This window comes from Physeter macrocephalus, chromosome 5, assembly GCF_002837175.3.
Source record: "Physeter macrocephalus isolate SW-GA chromosome 5, ASM283717v5, whole genome shotgun sequence".
NCBI classification, from domain to species: domain Eukaryota; kingdom Metazoa; phylum Chordata; class Mammalia; order Artiodactyla; family Physeteridae; genus Physeter; species Physeter macrocephalus.
This window is the reverse complement of record NC_041218.1, coordinates 78,564,287-78,582,583: the sequence shown is the minus strand read 5'-3', so window position 1 is coordinate 78,582,583 and position 18,297 is coordinate 78,564,287. Positions and strand designations below refer to the sequence as shown.

Sequence of the window (18,297 nt, the reverse complement as noted above, 5' to 3'; positions counted from 1 at the left end):
CGCATACCGGAGAAAAAAAAAAAAAAAAAAAAAAAAGTTAGCGTTTGGTCTATATTTTGTGTAGTGATCCATCTCTTTCTCTACAACGTTTCTAGCAGTTATGGCAAAGGTGTCCTCAGCTTAATGTCTGAACATCTGCCATTAACAGAGGGCACTCCTGCCTGGATTGTAACTTTTTTGTTGAAAATGCTAAAATGAAAAGCAGGTGCAACCACCATCTGTCAGCCTCAATCTTCTGGAAGCCATCCCATTTGTTTTCATCTTAACTCGTGGGATGGACATCTCACAGAGGCCAAGCGCTCGGCCTGCTCAAGTCCTGACAAGCACATGAATCAGAGAGCAGCTCTCTCTTGAGCCAGTGTGATGAACATACGAGGAACTCTCTTCGCACCCTGGTGACAGGACAGTTCCTGAGGCTGACTCAGAGTCCAATGATGGCAGGTAGGGGACAGTCACCTAGTCAGTTTCATGGACTATTTTTCAGAGATCTCGTTCCCAGCGCCCTAGGATAGAAACCAACTGCCACGACAAAGGAAGCTTTGAAAAATTAGTTTTCCTATCACAAACAAGACTTCTATTCCTACATCTACAAGCTGCTTAGTGTCATATGAAGGTGAGCTGCATGTTTTTGTGGATTCTATATAAAGTTACAAATACAAACAGTTCATTCTTTAGTCAGGACTCACAAGTAAATCTCCAAGATGGACATAAACACTTACCCCTATAATCCTTGAAAATATTACTGAAAATGCTGGTTGCAGACCTCCATTTATAATGGCACAAAATATACCAACCACAAAATAAGGCCATTCAGTTATATTCAGCTTCAGAATCCTCCAAAAAGAAACTGGAGGTACATTTTCATCCTGGAGAACACAAAATAATACAACACACTTGTCAAGAAAAGAACTGATACTTAACTGATTTTATTGATGTACAGTTCTTCTGTATGCACAAAAATTTTTAAATGAATGTATCTTATTCCTACTTCCTTATCAACTGATGGCTATTTACCTTTAAAAAAAAGTGCTGACAGATTCTGTTATATCGTTCCTTTATTTCTTAAGAAATAAATGATGATTCCATAAACATTTAAGTCTGACCTGACAGTTGGAACATGACAAGTATATTTATAAGTAAGAATGAAAGAACAGAAATGTTTGTATTTGAAGACCCACTATAATCTATCTCTTTACATTATAAATTCTAATTCTAAAATTCTTGTCCTATAAATTCCAACTTGAGTCTAAAATGTTGAGATTTGGATTTGTGGAACAGGCTAGGGGATAGGACAGGAGGATTCTGGATAACCATTTCTTGTTCCCACTCGTATCCCAGCCTTAGCCCACTGGTGAAGACATAAGTCCGCAGCCTCCACCATACCAAAGTCTCTTCTGTACTAAGCTTTCTGTTTTGGCTTTGTGGTCCATGGATACTCTTGCGAGTTGATTTTCTTCTTATTAGACTGGATCCTAAATCTTTGGGGGACATGTCCAAGGCATCAATTTCACTTTTGGATCCACCAGCTGCATTTTCTAATTCAATTTCATTTCCTTTTGTCTAAAATAAACAAGAAATATGCATAAGCTGGTTAGGCTCAGTTAACCAACAAAAACTAATCACCTAACAGCAAATATCAAGGAAATGGCAATTTAAGTCCTTATATAGGAAAAGAATAAAGTTAAACTGCTATTTTCTGGTGTGATTATATTTGAAAATTAAAACCACTAAATGAGTATTCCCATAAAATATGCTGAAATAACATGGCATCCGTTCCATGTATCTAGTCATATCCTTTTTGTGGGTGTTTTTGGCTCAATCATATTTGCTTTGGACCAGTGTTATCAACAGAAATACAGTGCAAACCATATTGTGAGCCACAATCTTTTTCAGTAGCCATGTTAAAAAAAGTAAGAGAGGTAAAATCAATTTTAATTATATATTTTATCTAACCTAATGTATCCAAGGTATTAGATCAACACGTAATCAGTGTAAAGACTTTTTGAGATATGCTGCTTTTTTTTTTGGTGGACTAAGTCTAAGTCTTTGGACTCTGGTATGCATTTTCACCTTACAAACACTTCAATTCAGATTAACCACCGCTGAAGCGCTCAATAACCACATGTGGCTAGTGGCTACTTGAGTGGATAGCCCACTTTTAAGCCTTTTTTAACTTTACTTTTCTCTAATTATCCTTCTTTATTTTCCCTCCTTTCAAGAGAAAGAAAAAACCTCTTAAAAACACTAGTCAGATCCTGAATCCCCCAGCTTGCCACCCAAGTATTTTTTCCCTCTTCTCAAGATAATCAACGGTAACATTTATTTATAGCACTGAACACAGCAAAATCAGCTTATGCCTAACACACTGTGCTTTAGGAAAATGCTAGAGTTAGACTATACCTGCATTGTGACAAGTTTAAAGTAAATGCCTTTCTCCTTCATGAGTTCATCATGATTGCCTTTCTCCACAGTGACTCCATCATCAAGACCAGCAATGACATCAGCATTACGAACTGTGGACAAACGATGCGCGATCACAATGGTGGTCCGGCCTTCTCTGGCCTAAAGAGAGAAAAATTTGGTTTGGGAATACACGAACAACTATAGGGAAAAATTCATTAATTCAAGTTATATTTACTGACCACCAATGCCTTGGACACTGCAAAACTGTGTAAGCTATATAAGATAGTCTCTGCCTTCAGTAAATGTACAGTTAGTGGTTTAAAATGATGTTCTATTATAACTATAAACACAAATATGATAGTCTCATATTAATATTATGTAAGCCTCTAAGTATTTTACTCAACCTCTCGTAGCCTGTTTATAGTAATAATCAGGGGCTTATACAAAGTAAAACACCCTACAGCCCAAGAATTGGTCAATCAGAGCAGGTACAGGCCAGTTGCTATACTGGTGAATACGAGCTAGCATCAGTCCTGGGAATCACCATGTCCTATCTCACAGGACATCTGGATGATCAAGACAAATAATAAATGTGAAGCAACAAAGTGCAGACTTCAGTGCTACATTGATCTGAACTCAAATCTCAGTTCTGCCATTTATGAATTCCAGGATTTTATACAAATCTTTTAACCTGTGTGAGGCTCAACTTATTCATATATAAAATGGGGATAATAATAGAGTGCTAATTTTTAGAGTAGTTGTGATCACTAAATACAATAATGCACAGGAAGCATTGTGATGTGCACAGTAAATGCTTAATAAATGATGCTTATTCCTAGGGAGAAGCATTATGGAAAAACTGAAGAGCTATGTAAATGTTTTTAATGCCCAATCTCATTTTTATTTTCATATGGAACACAGCCAGAGAATTAGAACTCGAGTTGCCTGAGATTTCTTTAACCTTTGTAACTCTCCCAGAGCTTATATTTGTTACTCTATATTTCTCTCCAGGAACCAGCAATAAAATTCTCAAAACAAACTAACAAAAAAAGGTATCAGGATCAGTATAAAAAAGAGAAGTGAAAAACTCTGAGAAGAAAAAAAAATACATGTCAGAAAAATACTCTCTAGGTGGTAGCAACTAGAAAGTAGAGAAGACAACGGATCAGCTCCATGGATGTTTTCAAAAGTTGCGGATGTGGTATTCCCCCCGCAAATGTGCACGCTAAAGAAAAGGTATTTTTAAATGCAAAATTTCTAAATTCATTTTATTTATAATTTAATACATAGTGCCATGGTAGAATTATAAGAAAATACAGATGTGAAATTACAGATAAGCAAAGAGAAGGGGGAAAACGCAGCCACAATCCCATCTCTTTCTATTTTGGTTCACAGAAGTTTTAGTGACCTGCTTTTTTTCTCTCTCAACAATCTATTACGCACTCTGACAGGATGTTTAGAGAAACAGCGTTGTTTTGTTATTACAGAGAGGAGGAACGGGAGCAAATATGAGTTCATCTTTGAATTCTACTGGGACACTTCAACTCGGAGCACTTATGGGTTAAAAGGTTTCCCCGTTCCTTGTCCTCACAGAGCTGGCCTGGTTACCATCATACACCAGAGACCAAGCACACAGTGCCTGGCACAGCACGAGCACTCAAGTCCAAACTGGTGAGTGAGTCACACAGACTCGAGAACTGCTGGAAGGTCAAACTCGGTTGATGGTCAAGGACATTTCACGGCTCAGGTAAGTTTGCAACATCGGCAGCTCTCCAACACTTTCCTGAAGCTAAGAGGTTTCTCATTTCCCACAGAGTCTCAATAGGCATCTAACATCTTGGAAACTGTAAACCTTCCTCTCGTTGACAACAGCAAAAACTCACAAAACCTAAATAACAGGGTCATCGCTAAGGCTAATAAGTTTTCAATATCACAACGAAGACCAATTTTCATCTGAGTCTTTATTTCTCATTGTTCAATTTTAAAAATTTCCAAGTAGGGACTTCCCTGATGGCGCAGTGGTTAAGAACCCACCTGCCAACACAGGGGACACGGGTTCGAGCCCTGGTCCAGGAAGATCCCACATGCGGCAGAGTAACTAAGCCCGTGTGCCACAACTACTGAGCCCGCATGCCACAACTACTGAAACCCAAGCACCTAGAGCCCGTGTGTGCTCTGCATCAGGAGAAGCCACTGCAATGAGAAGCCCACGCACCACAACAAAGAGTAGCACCCGCTTGCTGCAACTAGAGAAAGCCCATGCACAGCAATGAAGACCCAATGCAGCCAAAAATAAAGAAAAAAACAAATTTGCAAGTATCTTTCAATGAAAGCTTATTCATCTCTACCTAAAAAATACCAGAGAAATAAAGAGAAGTTAAACAAACAGATCCAAAGAGGCCTGATGGTTTTAATAGCTTAAAGAATCACTTTAGAAGAGACTTTTTTTTTAATATTAAGAAGAATTAACAATGGAATGTTCTTGTGCTTATAAATCAGCTAGGTTTGAAATGAGGTTCACCCACCTTATCCAGGGCCACCTGAACCACCGCTTCACTCTCAGTGTCCAGCGCTGAGGTGGCCTCATCCAGCAGCAGGATCTTGGGGTTGCGAACCAGAGCCCGAGCGATGGCGATTCTCTGCTTCTGTCCACCACTCAGCTGGGCCCCTCTCTCTCCAACCAGGGTGTCAAATTTCTACAACACAGAAACCACAGGAGGATTAGGCAACAGAATAAGTTATCTCAGCTCAGATTATAAAATGGCAAGCAGGGACTTCCCTGGTGGCACAGTGGTTAAGAATCCACCTGCCAATGCAGGAGACCCGGGGTCGAGCCCCGGTCCGGGAAGATCCCCCATGCCACGGAGCAACTAAGCCTGTGCACCACAACTACTGAGCCTGCGCTCTAGAGCCCGTGAGCCACAACTACTGAGCCCGTGTGCCACAACTGCTGCAGCCCACATGCCAAGAGCCTGTGCTCCACAACAAAGAGAAACCACCGCAATGAGAAGACCGCACACTGCAACAAAGAGTAGCCCCCGCTCGCCACAACTAGAGAAAGCCTGCGCACAGCAACAAAGACACAACGCAGCCAATCAATCAATCAATAAAAAGATGGCAAGCAATCCCATAAACAACCCAAGCCTCACAGGCAGTATGGTCCAGTTCCTTAAACTTGGTAATAACCAACCCTAATTTAAAAAAAATATGTATGTCTACTACTAGTTGATGCTGCTAGAGCTTTAAAATCTGAAGTCATCTTGATTTCCCTTCTTAGGAGGCTCCTCCAGTTTATAGTCATTTCCTAACTTCCTATGCATCAGGCCAGCATTTTATAACCCTCTAGCATGACAAAGATTGAGAAGGACTTACATTAGGCAGTTTCATGATGAAGTCATAGGCGTTGGCTTCCTTCACAGCTTTCTCAATCTCATCCATGGTTACATTTTCACGGCCGTAGCGAATGTTCTCAGCTATCGTGGTAGCAAACAACACAGGTTCCTGACTCACCACACCGATAATTTCCCGCAGATACCTTATGTTGATGGTCCTGATGTCCTGTCCGTCAATACTGATCTGAAATAAAAAGTAGGTGTGATAGTCACACACCGCAGACTTGTGACGTATAATCTGCAAAGGTAACTCAGAGCCGCAGCATCTAGTTCAGCAAGAGTCATCTCACCACACCCTCCGTGGGGTCATAGAGCCTCTGTATCAGCTGGACCGTCGTGCTTTTCCCACAGCCGCTGTTTCCAACCAGTGCCACCGTCTGCCCGCTCTCTACCTTCAAGTTGAGGCCCTTCAAGATCTAGCATGATGAATGAGAAATAAACTTAAAGGCAATACACAGATTTTGAGACTATGAACTGACAGTTCAATTCAAAACTAGGTTTAAATACACATTTTTAAAAACAATCTCTAAAGGGAAGTATCAGAAACTCTTCATCCAATACATAGTTGAATCACTGATTAACCATTTATCGCTGTACCTTAACTTCGTTTCGAGATGGGTAATTGAAGTGAACATTTCTGAATTCCAGATTTCCCTTAATATTATCGGGTTTGTGCCCGTTCTTCGAATAGCTGTCAATGCTTGGTTTCTAAACAGAATAAAATTTCAGAAGATGACTAGGTTACAATAACTACTTTTAGCGACATCTGTGGAGAGCTGAATAAAGTGATAAAGAAAATCGAATTTTTTAGACAGATAGATAAATGGCCAGCCCAGACTTACATTATCAATGATCTTAAAGATTTCATAAGCTGCTCCTCTTGCATTTGCAAATGCCTCAATACTTGGAGATGCCTGTCCAACACTAAAAGCCCCAATTAATACAGAAAAGAAGACCTGAGGAATGTGAAAGAAAAACATCAAGTTACTTAGTGTTTAGTGCATTTTTTCATAATTTTTCTAACATCGCTAATTAAATTTTTAAATGGCAAAGGTAACATATGAATACTGGCTGTTAAAAATATTTTTAAAGTTGAAGTACTTTTCAGTTTAGAATGTTGAATTAGTCTTACCAGCTCAGTGAAACAATAAATTCTATATGACTAGAATATTTTTATATGTCTTCAATGGCCAAGAATTTTGGTTTAGGTCATCAATAGGCTACAGTGGAAACAAACCCTATTATGAGAGTCAGAAGCCCAAAGTCTGAATCCTGGATTGAGCACTGACTGGCTTTATGTCTTCAGGTGATTCTCCTAGATCTCTGGGCTTCAATTTCTTTATTTGCAAAAACAGGCAAGATTCTATCTATTTCCCCTACCAGGCAACCTTAGTGTTCTTGTATCAAGTGAAACGGTACATATGAAAATATTCTGTGAAGTATAAAGCACACATTCTGTAACAGATGGAGTCTTTCTGCCCTCCACCAGATTGTATTCTCTTTGAGGTCTGATGAACCGTTTATTTTTGTTTGTTTTTTTTCATTTTGCCCAAATTAGTTTCTTATTGGTAGACTTGATACTGTTTTTCTTCAGGGGTTAAAGGGAACTAATGTCACTATTCATTTCTTTCTAAATCACACAGTAGTTATATTACCCAACAACTTACATAGAAGGAATTTTGCTAAGTGATTCTATACTCATGTTCTCGGTTAGTCCTTTACAACAACACTAAAAATTATGGCACCTTATTCCTGTCATTTCCATTTTGCAGAAGAGGTAATAGAGTCTTGAAAAGTCTAGGTGGCTGAACTAAATCATACAGCTAATAAGTGGCACAGCCGGAATTTGAACCAAGATGGCCTGATATCAAATCCCAGGCTCTTGCTTGCTATTCTTTGCATTATTTAATAATTCTTCAAAAATATATTCTCCAACAGTCAAACCAACACTACTAAATTTCATTGGCATTTTAATAGTGAGTCATCTCTTAATATAACATCACTTACAGTGAGTACTTGTCCAATAGAATATTCTTCTGAGAGGACTAAGGAGGTCCCATACCAGAATGCCAGAGCATATGATGCATAGATCAACAGGAAAGCAGCACCGATAGAAATGTTGGCTGTAATAGCTTTCTTTATTCCAATTCTTTTAGCTTCTTCCAAATTTTTGTTGTACCTGGGAGAAGTAACAAAAATTAGCACACATACCTATAAATCTTATGAAACAGGTCAATACAGCATGATGGTTATTACGTACACAGGATGTGCCACGGCCTGGGGGAGGTGTTTCACATGTATTTTCTCCTTTTGTCCACACACTGATCCTATGATGTTAGTATTATGTTAATCCCTTCTTGTAGAAGACGAAACTGAGGCCTTAGGGAAACTAAGTAATTTGTCGAGGTATGTTCTAAAAAGCACCTTCTCTGACGTTAGCAATAGTGAAATAAATGAAGTAATACTTAACGAACTTCCAGAACTTGCATCGTTTCATACATAAGACAAAACAGAAGCTATGAAAACACTTGTGTTTTCCCTTTAAAATCTGCATGTGTTTTAAATGTACTAATAAAATGAAGATATAATGCTAGAAAGTGCTCAATATAGTTGAGTCCTTTAAACCTCTGAACATCAAGTCTGCTCCCCGCCCTGCTTCCCCCTGGGCCTGCTGGAAGAACCAAATGAGAAAATACATGTGTGAGAGCATTTTAAGAGCTCTGAATTGCCATCTAAGACTTTTTACATGTAAATAAACTGTCTAGTTTATCTCACTTCCACAGATGTTTATTTTAAAAATCACTGACCTGAAAAAATTATTTGCTTAAAAGTATATAATAATCCATAACTATATATCAGTGTCCACCTCCTCAGCCTTTCTATACATTGCCTACTACCCATCCCCTCTGTCAATGCTTCCAACATTGGTCCTGTCATGGCTACTCACTGCTGGAGGGAGGGGCTCTCTCTCCCTGTTGGCTTGGGCCACCCAAGGCCTTCTGGCTGCCTCAAGGACGGAGCAAATCAAGATCTCAGTACTATAATCCTGTAATCTGTTCACAGCACAAAAATCTGGACTACATTAGCCAAACTTGGAGAACACCTGTTAATAATTCTTACAGCAAATACAGGGAATTACCCCAAAGAGGGCAAAACCAAGGAAGCAAGCAAAAACCAAAGCAATGTTAGAGACCATTGACAGATATTCCTCTCTCTTTCTAATCACGTAACACTTACTCCCAAATCGCAATTCAAGCACTTTTTACACTCGGGGAAACTGGTTAATTTCTGATATTCAAGGTAAGTAAAGGAGATGGCCTCTGTAACTTTACTTTCATTTGAAAGGAACATGGCAGACTGTTTTCCTTAAGAAGAGAGATGTGGAGATAAGCATATGGGGCCCTAATTTAAAGAAAAAGAAGGATCGTTGCAAATACAGAATCATGGTAAAATTATTAGAGAAATAGGACAGATTACAATTGAGCCTTAAATCTGTCCTTATCCTCTTAATCACAACTCCTTGCAGGAAGAGGAGCTCACAATTGTTGAAATGAAAGAATTTATTTCCACACATAATGTATATTTTGAGGTCTCTGATCCATAAACACTTGACTACGTAAATATTATGCAGTATTATATTTATTTTTTGGAGCATTTGTCCCATTCGTTAGAATGTAGAAGCAGAAGTCAAGCCTTGCTCAGATATGAGCATGCATTCTTTCTTGCCTGCATGACTTTTTTTTTTTGTTTGTTTTGCGGTACGCGGGCCTCTCACTGCTGTGGCCTCTCCCGTTGCGGAGCACAGGCTCCGGACGCGCAGGCCCAGCGGCCATGGCCCACGGGCCCAGCCGCTCCGCGGCATGTGGGATCCTCCCGGACCGGGGCGCGAACCCGGTTCCCCTGCATCGGCAGGCGGACGCGCAACCACTGCGCCACCAGGGAAGCCCTGAGGGAAGCCCTCTGCATGACTTTTAAAAACTACTTCACAGGCTTCCCTGGTGGCGCAGTGGTTGAGAGTCGCCTGCCGATGCAGGGGGCACGGATTCGTGCCCCGGTCCGGGAGGATCCCACATGCCGCGGAGCGGCTGGGCCCGTGGGCCATGGCCGCTGGGCCTGCGCGTCCGGAGCCTGTGCTCCGCAACGGGAGAGGCCACAGCAGTGAGAGGCCCGCGTACCGCAAAACAAAACAAAAAATATTTCACCAATAACCAGTTACCAAAGCATGGCCAAATGAAATTTACATGACTACTGCCTAAAGAGCAAATTTAAACAGAACTTCAAAGTGATAAAATGGTAATATATTATTAGAGTTTCTCCCTCCAAAAATGTAAATCCCAAACTTGCCAGTTATAATCTTTGACCAAAAAATTATTTTTGAGAAATGTATTTCAATGGTTGATATATATCCCTCCCACTTTATGAGGTGATTTGATGTGAAAGTATTACTAGGCATAAATTATACATGATGACATTTAAGTAACTTTAATGCTATGAGTCACACCCTGTTAGTTCCTTTATTTCAGTTCTTGCTTACCAAGACTAACGTAGAAATCATTTCACTGATATGTTGTGTCCCAAGCAGCCAGAGGAAACTTTTGCACAGGCAGAAGAAACAAGGAAGAAAATCATTTAGATGCCAGAAAAGATAAAGGAAGAAAAGAAGAGGGTAAGGAAGAAGGAAAAACAAACAATACTACTTTTACATACGCTTTGATACACATATAACACCAGATATTAAAATCATTAATTCATTATAAGCTTTAGTATGAAAATGATAATGTAGGATTTCCTAAAAGGGGCAAAGTTACATAATAAAACAATGACATTTAGAAAAAAATATTCTTAAATAATATGAAAATATATATCAGTGATGCAAATAGCCCCTTACGAGAGCAAGGAACAATTTTTGCTAAGCAAAGAGAAATCAGTACTAACAGGTCAACATATGCAAAACACACACGCGAGAAAAATATATTTAAATGAAGGAGAATAACACTATTGTATACTACTGAATTAAATTCATTCTAAATTCTAAGAGACTTTGAGAGATCCTACTATACCTGCTAATTTCAAGAGAAAATCAGACTAAGACCTTAATTACTTGTCTATGTGGAAGGAGAGAAGGGAAGAGCAAGAACTAGGAAAGAAAACTGAAGAATTATATTTGGTCTAAGGATAATTTTGACAATTCTACTTCCAAATTAAATCCTCAATCTAGGTACTTATCACCCTTCTCCTGGACTACTTCAACAGCCTTCCGAGCAAATCTTTGACGCCTCTCATACATTGACCAGACCAATTACAGGCAGAGAAATGGTTTTAAAATGTAATGTAGATGGTCACTCCCTTGTTTAAAACCCTCAACCGCTTCCCTGCGCCCTCAGAGTTAGATCCTAACTCCTCACCAGGGTCTGCAAGTCCCCTTGTTCCGGCCCCCACCCACCCTGACCAGCCTTTCTTCATCTCAATCTCCTCTCACTCAACTGAACTCCAGTCACACAAACCTTAGGATATTTTCTAGAATATACCAAAGTCTTTGCCACCTCAGGAAATCTGGAAGATTCCTCTATCCCTACCCCTACTAGAGCAGGATTTTCCTCATCCCTCAAGTCCCAGCCTCCATGAAACCACCTCAAACATCCATCATGCCTTCCTTGACCACCACTGTTCAAGTAAATTTGCCCTCCTTACCCTCATGGGCACACTCTTTGATTGTTTCATTGCACATTTTAAAAATTCATGATTTAATTCATGTCTTTGATGCTTTCTTTCTTATCTTCTTACTACCTTCCTGCCTCCCTTCCTTCCCTTTTCTTCACCTTACTGTTTTGACTGGGGATCGCACGAAGGCAAATATCCCCAGAGCCTAGCACAGTGCATGGGGTGTGTTAGATGCTGGATAAATTTGCTGAATGAATTGAACTTTCAAGAAATGGCCAAGCTGGAAAGAACCTTAGGCCATCGGGTTGTAGTCTTCAGTCTACTCTTGATCTTCAGGCAAAACTAACTTCCAGTTCTCTAGAGGGGAATGACCTTTCAAAGATACATTCCAGTAACTAATATCTTCTGAAGAAATGATTCTACACCTAAAATGAATCTGAATATACCTGTGTAACCCCATTTGCTTATTCTTATAATAAAAAGTTGATCAAAATCTTCTCTAAAACAACAAAAAAATTTGTACCTAATTACTTAAAGCACTCCATTTAAAAAACCTCAATTCCTTTAAAATTTCAGTGAAGTAGGGCTTCCCTGGTGGTGCAGTGGTTGAGAGTCCACCTGCCGATGCAGGGGACACAGGTTCGTGCCCCAGTCCGGGAAGATCTCACATGCCATGGAGCAGCTGGGCCAGTGAGCCATGGCCGCTGAGCCTGCGCGTCCGGAGCCTGTGCTCCACAACGGGAGAGGCCACAACAGTGAGAGGCCCGCGTACCGCAAAAAAAATAAAAAATAAAAAAATCAGTGAACTAAAATGATCAGATTTATCTAAGTTCTGAATATTCGACTTGACTCCTATTATGCCCTTTCCGTCCTTACCCAGGTTACATCACATACATTATCGTTTTTCATCGCTAATAATAATATCTTCTCAACTTATGTTCTTCAAATTTTGGATGCCATTAATTTTAAAAGTATTATAGGGACTTCCCTGGTGGTGCAGTAGTTAAGAATCCACCTGCCAATGCAGGGGACGTGGGTTCGATCCCTGGTTTGGGAAGATCCCACATGCTGTGGAGCAACTAGGCCAAAGAGCCACAACTACTGAATCCTGAGAGCCACAACTACTGAAGCCTGCGCAACCTAGAGCCCACATACTACAACTACTGAGTCCACGTTCTGCAGCTACTGAAGCCTGCGTGCCTACAGCCCGTGCTCCACAATGAGAAGCTATCATAATGAGAAGCCCGCACACTGCAACAAAGAGTAACCCGCACTCACCACAACTAGAGAAAGCCAGTGCAAAGCAATGAATACCCAATGCAGCCAGAAAAATAAAAATTAAAAATAAAAAGTATTATAATTTTGTTATTTTATGTAGCATTAAGAAAGGAGTATAGGAGGTGGAGTCAAGATAGCATACTAAAAGGACGCAGAATTCCCGTCTCCTCACAAAAAGGGAACCTACCAGGCACCCCTGGGGGACCATGGACACCTAAGGGGATGGGAGGAACCCCCTGCGACTGGGTAGGATGTGCGGCATGAGGGGAGTGAGCGGGGAGGAGAAGTGGAGGCAGGACAGGACCAGCACCCCTGAGGGGCAGCTGGGGGAGGGGAAGGGATCCAACGCCTGAAAGGGGAAAATGGGGGACCCCTGGGAGGGCAGAGGATCAAAAGGGAGTGTGGCCAGGTTTCCCCTGCCACTTGGACCCCCAGGAACCTGCTGAGGTCACGAGCATGATCCTCTGCACACCTAGGCCCCCTCCAGCTGCGCAGGTCCTGAGGGAGTGGGAAGGAAGAGCAAAAATAAAGGCCGGAACTCTGGGACCAGCACCCCTGAGGGGCGGCTGGGGGAAGGGAGGAGTTCCTACACCCAGCGGGACCCACCCACCATTAGGGGTCCAGCAGCGATGGGGGAGATCCAGGGGGAGACAGTGAGGGAGGGCCGCGAAGTAACATAAGGTAACGGGGCCAGCTTTTTCCCTGTCCACTTAGGCACCGGGAAGCCTGTTGAGCTCCTGGGCCTAATACTCTGACCTCGGAGCCTCCCTCCTGCCATGCAGAGCCCAAGCCCCGCCCCTACACCCCCACCCAGGGCCCTACCTCTACACTCAGAGACATCCTCCAACAGAGCTCGGCCTAAACCCCACCCACACACCCTCACCAGGGCCTTACCTCCAAACTCCGGAACTCCACAGTCCAGAAGCCCTCCTTGGGTGATGCCTCTCCCATTCCACCAGGTCCTAAGCAGAAGCCCCGCCCCAAGCTTGAACACAGCCCGACCTAGAACCTATCAAATGCTCAAACGTCACGCCCCCACCCTCACGCCCCCACCCGCCTAGGTCCTGCCCCACCCTAAACCCCACCCCTGCCTAAGTTCTACCCCGCCTAAACTCTGTCCCCATAGCCAAGGTTTTTTTTTTGTTGTTTTGTTTTGTTTTTGTTTTTGTTTTCTTACTGTGCCGTGAGCTGGCAGAATCTTGGTTCCCGGGCAGGAGATTGGGCCCAAGCTCCTGCGATGGGAGCTCCGACTCCAAAGTGCTGGACTAACAGAGAACCTCAGAACCCAGGGAATATCAATCAGAGTGAGGCCTCCCGGAGGTCCTCATCTCAGCACCAAGACCCAGCTCTATCCAACTGCCTGCAAACTCCAGTGCTGGACGACGCAGGCCAAACACCCAGTAAGACAGGAATACAGCACCACCCATCAAAAAAAAAAAAAAAAAATTAAACGACAAAAAAATATGTTACAGACGAAGGAGCAAGGTAAAAACCTACAAGACCAAATAAATGAAGACAAAATAGGCAACCTACCTGAAAAAGAATTCAGAGTTATGATAGTAAAGATGATCCAAAATCTTGAAAACAGAATGGAGAAAATACAAGAAACATTTAACAAGGATCAAGAAGAACTAAAGAGAAAACAAACAGTGATGAACAACACAATTACTGAAATTAAAAATACTCTTCAAGTAATCAAAAACAGAATAACTGAGGCAGAAGAATGGATAAGCGAGCTGGAAGATAAAATGGTGGAAATAACTGCCAGGGAGCAGAATAAAGAAAAAAAGAATGAAAAGAATTGAGGACAGTCTCAGAGACCTCTGGGACAACATTAAATGTACCAACATTCGAGTTATCGGGGTCCCAGAAGAAGAAGAGAAAAAGAAAGGGTCTGAGAAACTATTTGAAGAAATTATAGTCAAAAACTTCCCTAACATGGGAAAGGAAATAGTCAATCAAGTCCAGGAAGTGCAAGGTCCCATACAGGATAACCCAAATCGAAACATGCCGAGAACCATATTAATCAAACTATCAAAAATTAACTACAAAGAAAAAATATTAAAAGCAGCAAGAGAAAGGCAACAAATAACATACAAGGGAATCCCCATAAGGTTAACAGCTGATCTTTCAGCAGAAACTCTCCACAACTACTGAATCCTGAGAGCCACAACTACTGAAGCCTGCGCAACCTAGAGCCCACATACTACAACTACTGAGTCCACGTTCTGCAGCTACTGAAGCCTGCGTGCCTACAGCCCGTGCTCCACAATGAGAAGCTATCATAATGAGAAGCCCGCACACTGCAACAAAGAGTAACCCGCACTCACCACAACTAGAGAAAGCCAGTGCAAAGCAATGAATACCCAATGCAGCCAGAAAAATAAAAATTAAAAATAAAAAGTATTATAATTTTGTTATTTTATGTAGCATTAAGAAAGGAGTATAGGAGGTGGAGTCAAGATAGCATACTAAAAGGACGCAGAATTCCCGTCTCCTCACAAAAAGGGAACCTACCAGGCACCCCTGGGGGACCATGGACACCTAAGGGGATGGGAGGAACCCCCTGCGACTGGGTAGGATGTGCGGCATGAGGGGAGTGAGCGGGGAGGAGAAGTGGAGGCAGGACAGGACCAGCACCCCTGAGGGGCAGCTGGGGGAGGGGAAGGGATCCAACGCCTGAAAGGGGAAAATGGGGGACCCCTGGGAGGGCAGAGGATCAAAAGGGAGTGTGGCCAGGTTTCCCCTGCCACTTGGACCCCCAGGAACCTGCTGAGGTCACGAGCATGATCCTCTGCACACCTAGGCCCCCTCCAGCTGCGCAGGTCCTGAGGGAGTGGGAAGGAAGAGCAAAAATAAAGGCCGGAACTCTGGGACCAGCACCCCTGAGGGGCGGCTGGGGGAAGGGAGGAGTTCCTACACCCAGCGGGACCCACCCACCATTAGGGGTCCAGCAGCGATGGGGGAGATCCAGGGGGAGACAGTGAGGGAGGGCCGCGAAGTAACATAAGGTAACGGGGCCAGCTTTTTCCCTGTCCACTTAGGCACCGGGAAGCCTGTTGAGCTCCTGGGCCTAATACTCTGACCTCGGAGCCTCCCTCCTGCCATGCAGAGCCCAAGCCCCGCCCCTACACCCCCACCCAGGGCCCTACCTCTACACTCAGAGACATCCTCCAACAGAGCTCGGCCTAAACCCCACCCACACACCCTCACCAGGGCCTTACCTCCAAACTCCGGAACTCCACAGTCCAGAAGCCCTCCTTGGGTGATGCCTCTCCCATTCCACCAGGTCCTAAGCAGAAGCCCCGCCCCAAGCTTGAACACAGCCCGACCTAGAACCTATCAAATGCTCAAACGTCACGCCCCCCACCCTCACGCCCCCACCCGCCTAGGTCCTGCCCCACCCTAAACCCCACCCCTGCCTAAGTTCTACCCCGCCTAAACTCTGTCCCCATAGCCAAGGTTTTTTTTTTGTTGTTTTGTTTTGTTTTTGTTTTTGTTTTCTTACTGTGCCGTGAGCTGGCAGAATCTTGGTTCCCGGGCAGGAGATTGGGCCCAAGCTCCTGCGATGGGAGCTCCGACTCCAAAGTGCTGGACTAACAGAGAACCTCAGAACCCAGGGAATATCAATCAGAGTGAGGCCTCCCGGAGGTCCTCATCTCAGCACCAAGACCCAGCTCTATCCAACTGCCTGCAAACTCCAGTGCTGGACGACGCAGGCCAAACACCCAGTAAGACAGGAATACAGCACCACCCATCAAAAAAAAAAAAAAAAAATTAAACGACAAAAAAATATGTTACAGACGAAGGAGCAAGGTAAAAACCTACAAGACCAAATAAATGAAGACAAAATAGGCAACCTACCTGAAAAAGAATTCAGAGTTATGATAGTAAAGATGATCCAAAATCTTGAAAACAGAATGGAGAAAATACAAGAAACATTTAACAAGGATCAAGAAGAACTAAAGAGAAAACAAACAGTGATGAACAACACAATTACTGAAATTAAAAATACTCTTCAAGTAATCAAAAACAGAATAACTGAGGCAGAAGAATGGATAAGCGAGCTGGAAGATAAAATGGTGGAAATAACTGCCAGGGAGCAGAATAAAGAAAAAAAGAATGAAAAGAATTGAGGACAGTCTCAGAGACCTCTGGGACAACATTAAATGTACCAACATTCGAGTTATCGGGGTCCCAGAAGAAGAAGAGAAAAAGAAAGGGTCTGAGAAACTATTTGAAGAAATTATAGTCAAAAACTTCCCTAACATGGGAAAGGAAATAGTCAATCAAGTCCAGGAAGTGCAAGGTCCCATACAGGATAACCCAAATCGAAACATGCCGAGAACCATATTAATCAAACTATCAAAAATTAACTACAAAGAAAAAATATTAAAAGCAGCAAGAGAAAGGCAACAAATAACATACAAGGGAATCCCCATAAGGTTAACAGCTGATCTTTCAGCAGAAACTCTGCAAGCCAGAAGGGAGTGGCAGGACATATTTAAAGTGATGAAAGGGAAAAACCTACAACCAAGATTACTATACCGGCAAGGATATCATTCAGATTGACAGAGAAATCAAAAGCTTTACAGACAAGCAAAAGCTAAGAGAATTCAGTACCACCAAGACAGCTTTACAACAAATGCTAAAGGAACTTCTCTAGGCAGGAAACAAAAGAGAAGGAAAAGACCTACAATAACACACCCCAAACAATTAAGAAAATGGTAATAGAAACATACATATCGATAACTACCTTAAATGTAAATGGATTAATGCTCCAACTAAAAAACACACAGACTGGCTGAATGGATACAAAAACAAGACCCATATATAAGCTGTCTACAAGAGACCCACTTCAGACCTAGGGACACATACAGACTGAAAGTGAGGGGATGGAAAAAGATATTCCATGCGAATGGAAATCAAAAGAAAGCTGGAGTAGCAATTCTCATATCAGACAAAATAGACTTTAAAATAAAGACTACAACAGAGACAAAGAAGGACACTATCTAATGATCAAGGGATCAATCAAGAAGAAGATATAACAATTGTAAATATTTATGCACCCAACGTAGCAGCATCTCAATACATAGGCAAATGCTAACAGCCATAAAAGGGGAAATCGCCAGTAACACAATCATAGTAGGGGACTTTAACACCCCACTTTCACCAATGGACAGATCAACCAAAATGAAAACATATAAGGAAACACAAACTTTAACTGATACATTAAACAAGATGGACTTAATTGATATTTACAGGACATTCCATTAAAAACAACAGAATACACTTTCTTCCAGTGCTCATGGAACATTCTCCTGGATAGACCATATCCTGGGTCACAAATCAACCCTTGGTAAATTAAGAAAATTGAAATCGTATCAAGTATCTTTTCCGACCACAACGCTATGAGACTAGATATAAATTACAGGAAAAAAAACTGTAAAAAATACAAACACGTGAGGCTAAACAATACGCTACTAAATAACCAAGAGATCACTGAAGAAATGAAAGAGGAAATTAAAAAATACCTAGAAACAAATGACAATGAAAACACGAT

The 18,297-nt window shown here is 42.0% G+C and overlaps 1 protein-coding gene across 1 annotated transcript in view; it reads right to left on the bottom strand.

Moving 5' to 3' along the window:
• The window catches only part of ABCB1 (ATP binding cassette subfamily B member 1), a 108,469-nt gene that overhangs the window by 38,510 nt on the left and 51,662 nt on the right, over positions 1–18,297 (bottom strand). Inside the window, exons 9-17 of the mRNA XM_007115622.4 lie at positions 7,803–7,974; positions 6,638–6,751; positions 6,393–6,503; positions 6,086–6,211; positions 5,776–5,979; positions 4,929–5,099; positions 2,401–2,562; positions 1,384–1,560; positions 720–866 (exon numbers count right to left, since the gene is read on the bottom strand). Coding sequence (XP_007115684.2) covers positions 720–866; positions 1,384–1,560; positions 2,401–2,562; positions 4,929–5,099; positions 5,776–5,979; positions 6,086–6,211; positions 6,393–6,503; positions 6,638–6,751; positions 7,803–7,974 — 1,384 coding nt within the window. The remainder of the gene's footprint in view (positions 1–719; positions 867–1,383; positions 1,561–2,400; positions 2,563–4,928; positions 5,100–5,775; positions 5,980–6,085; positions 6,212–6,392; positions 6,504–6,637; positions 6,752–7,802; positions 7,975–18,297) is intronic.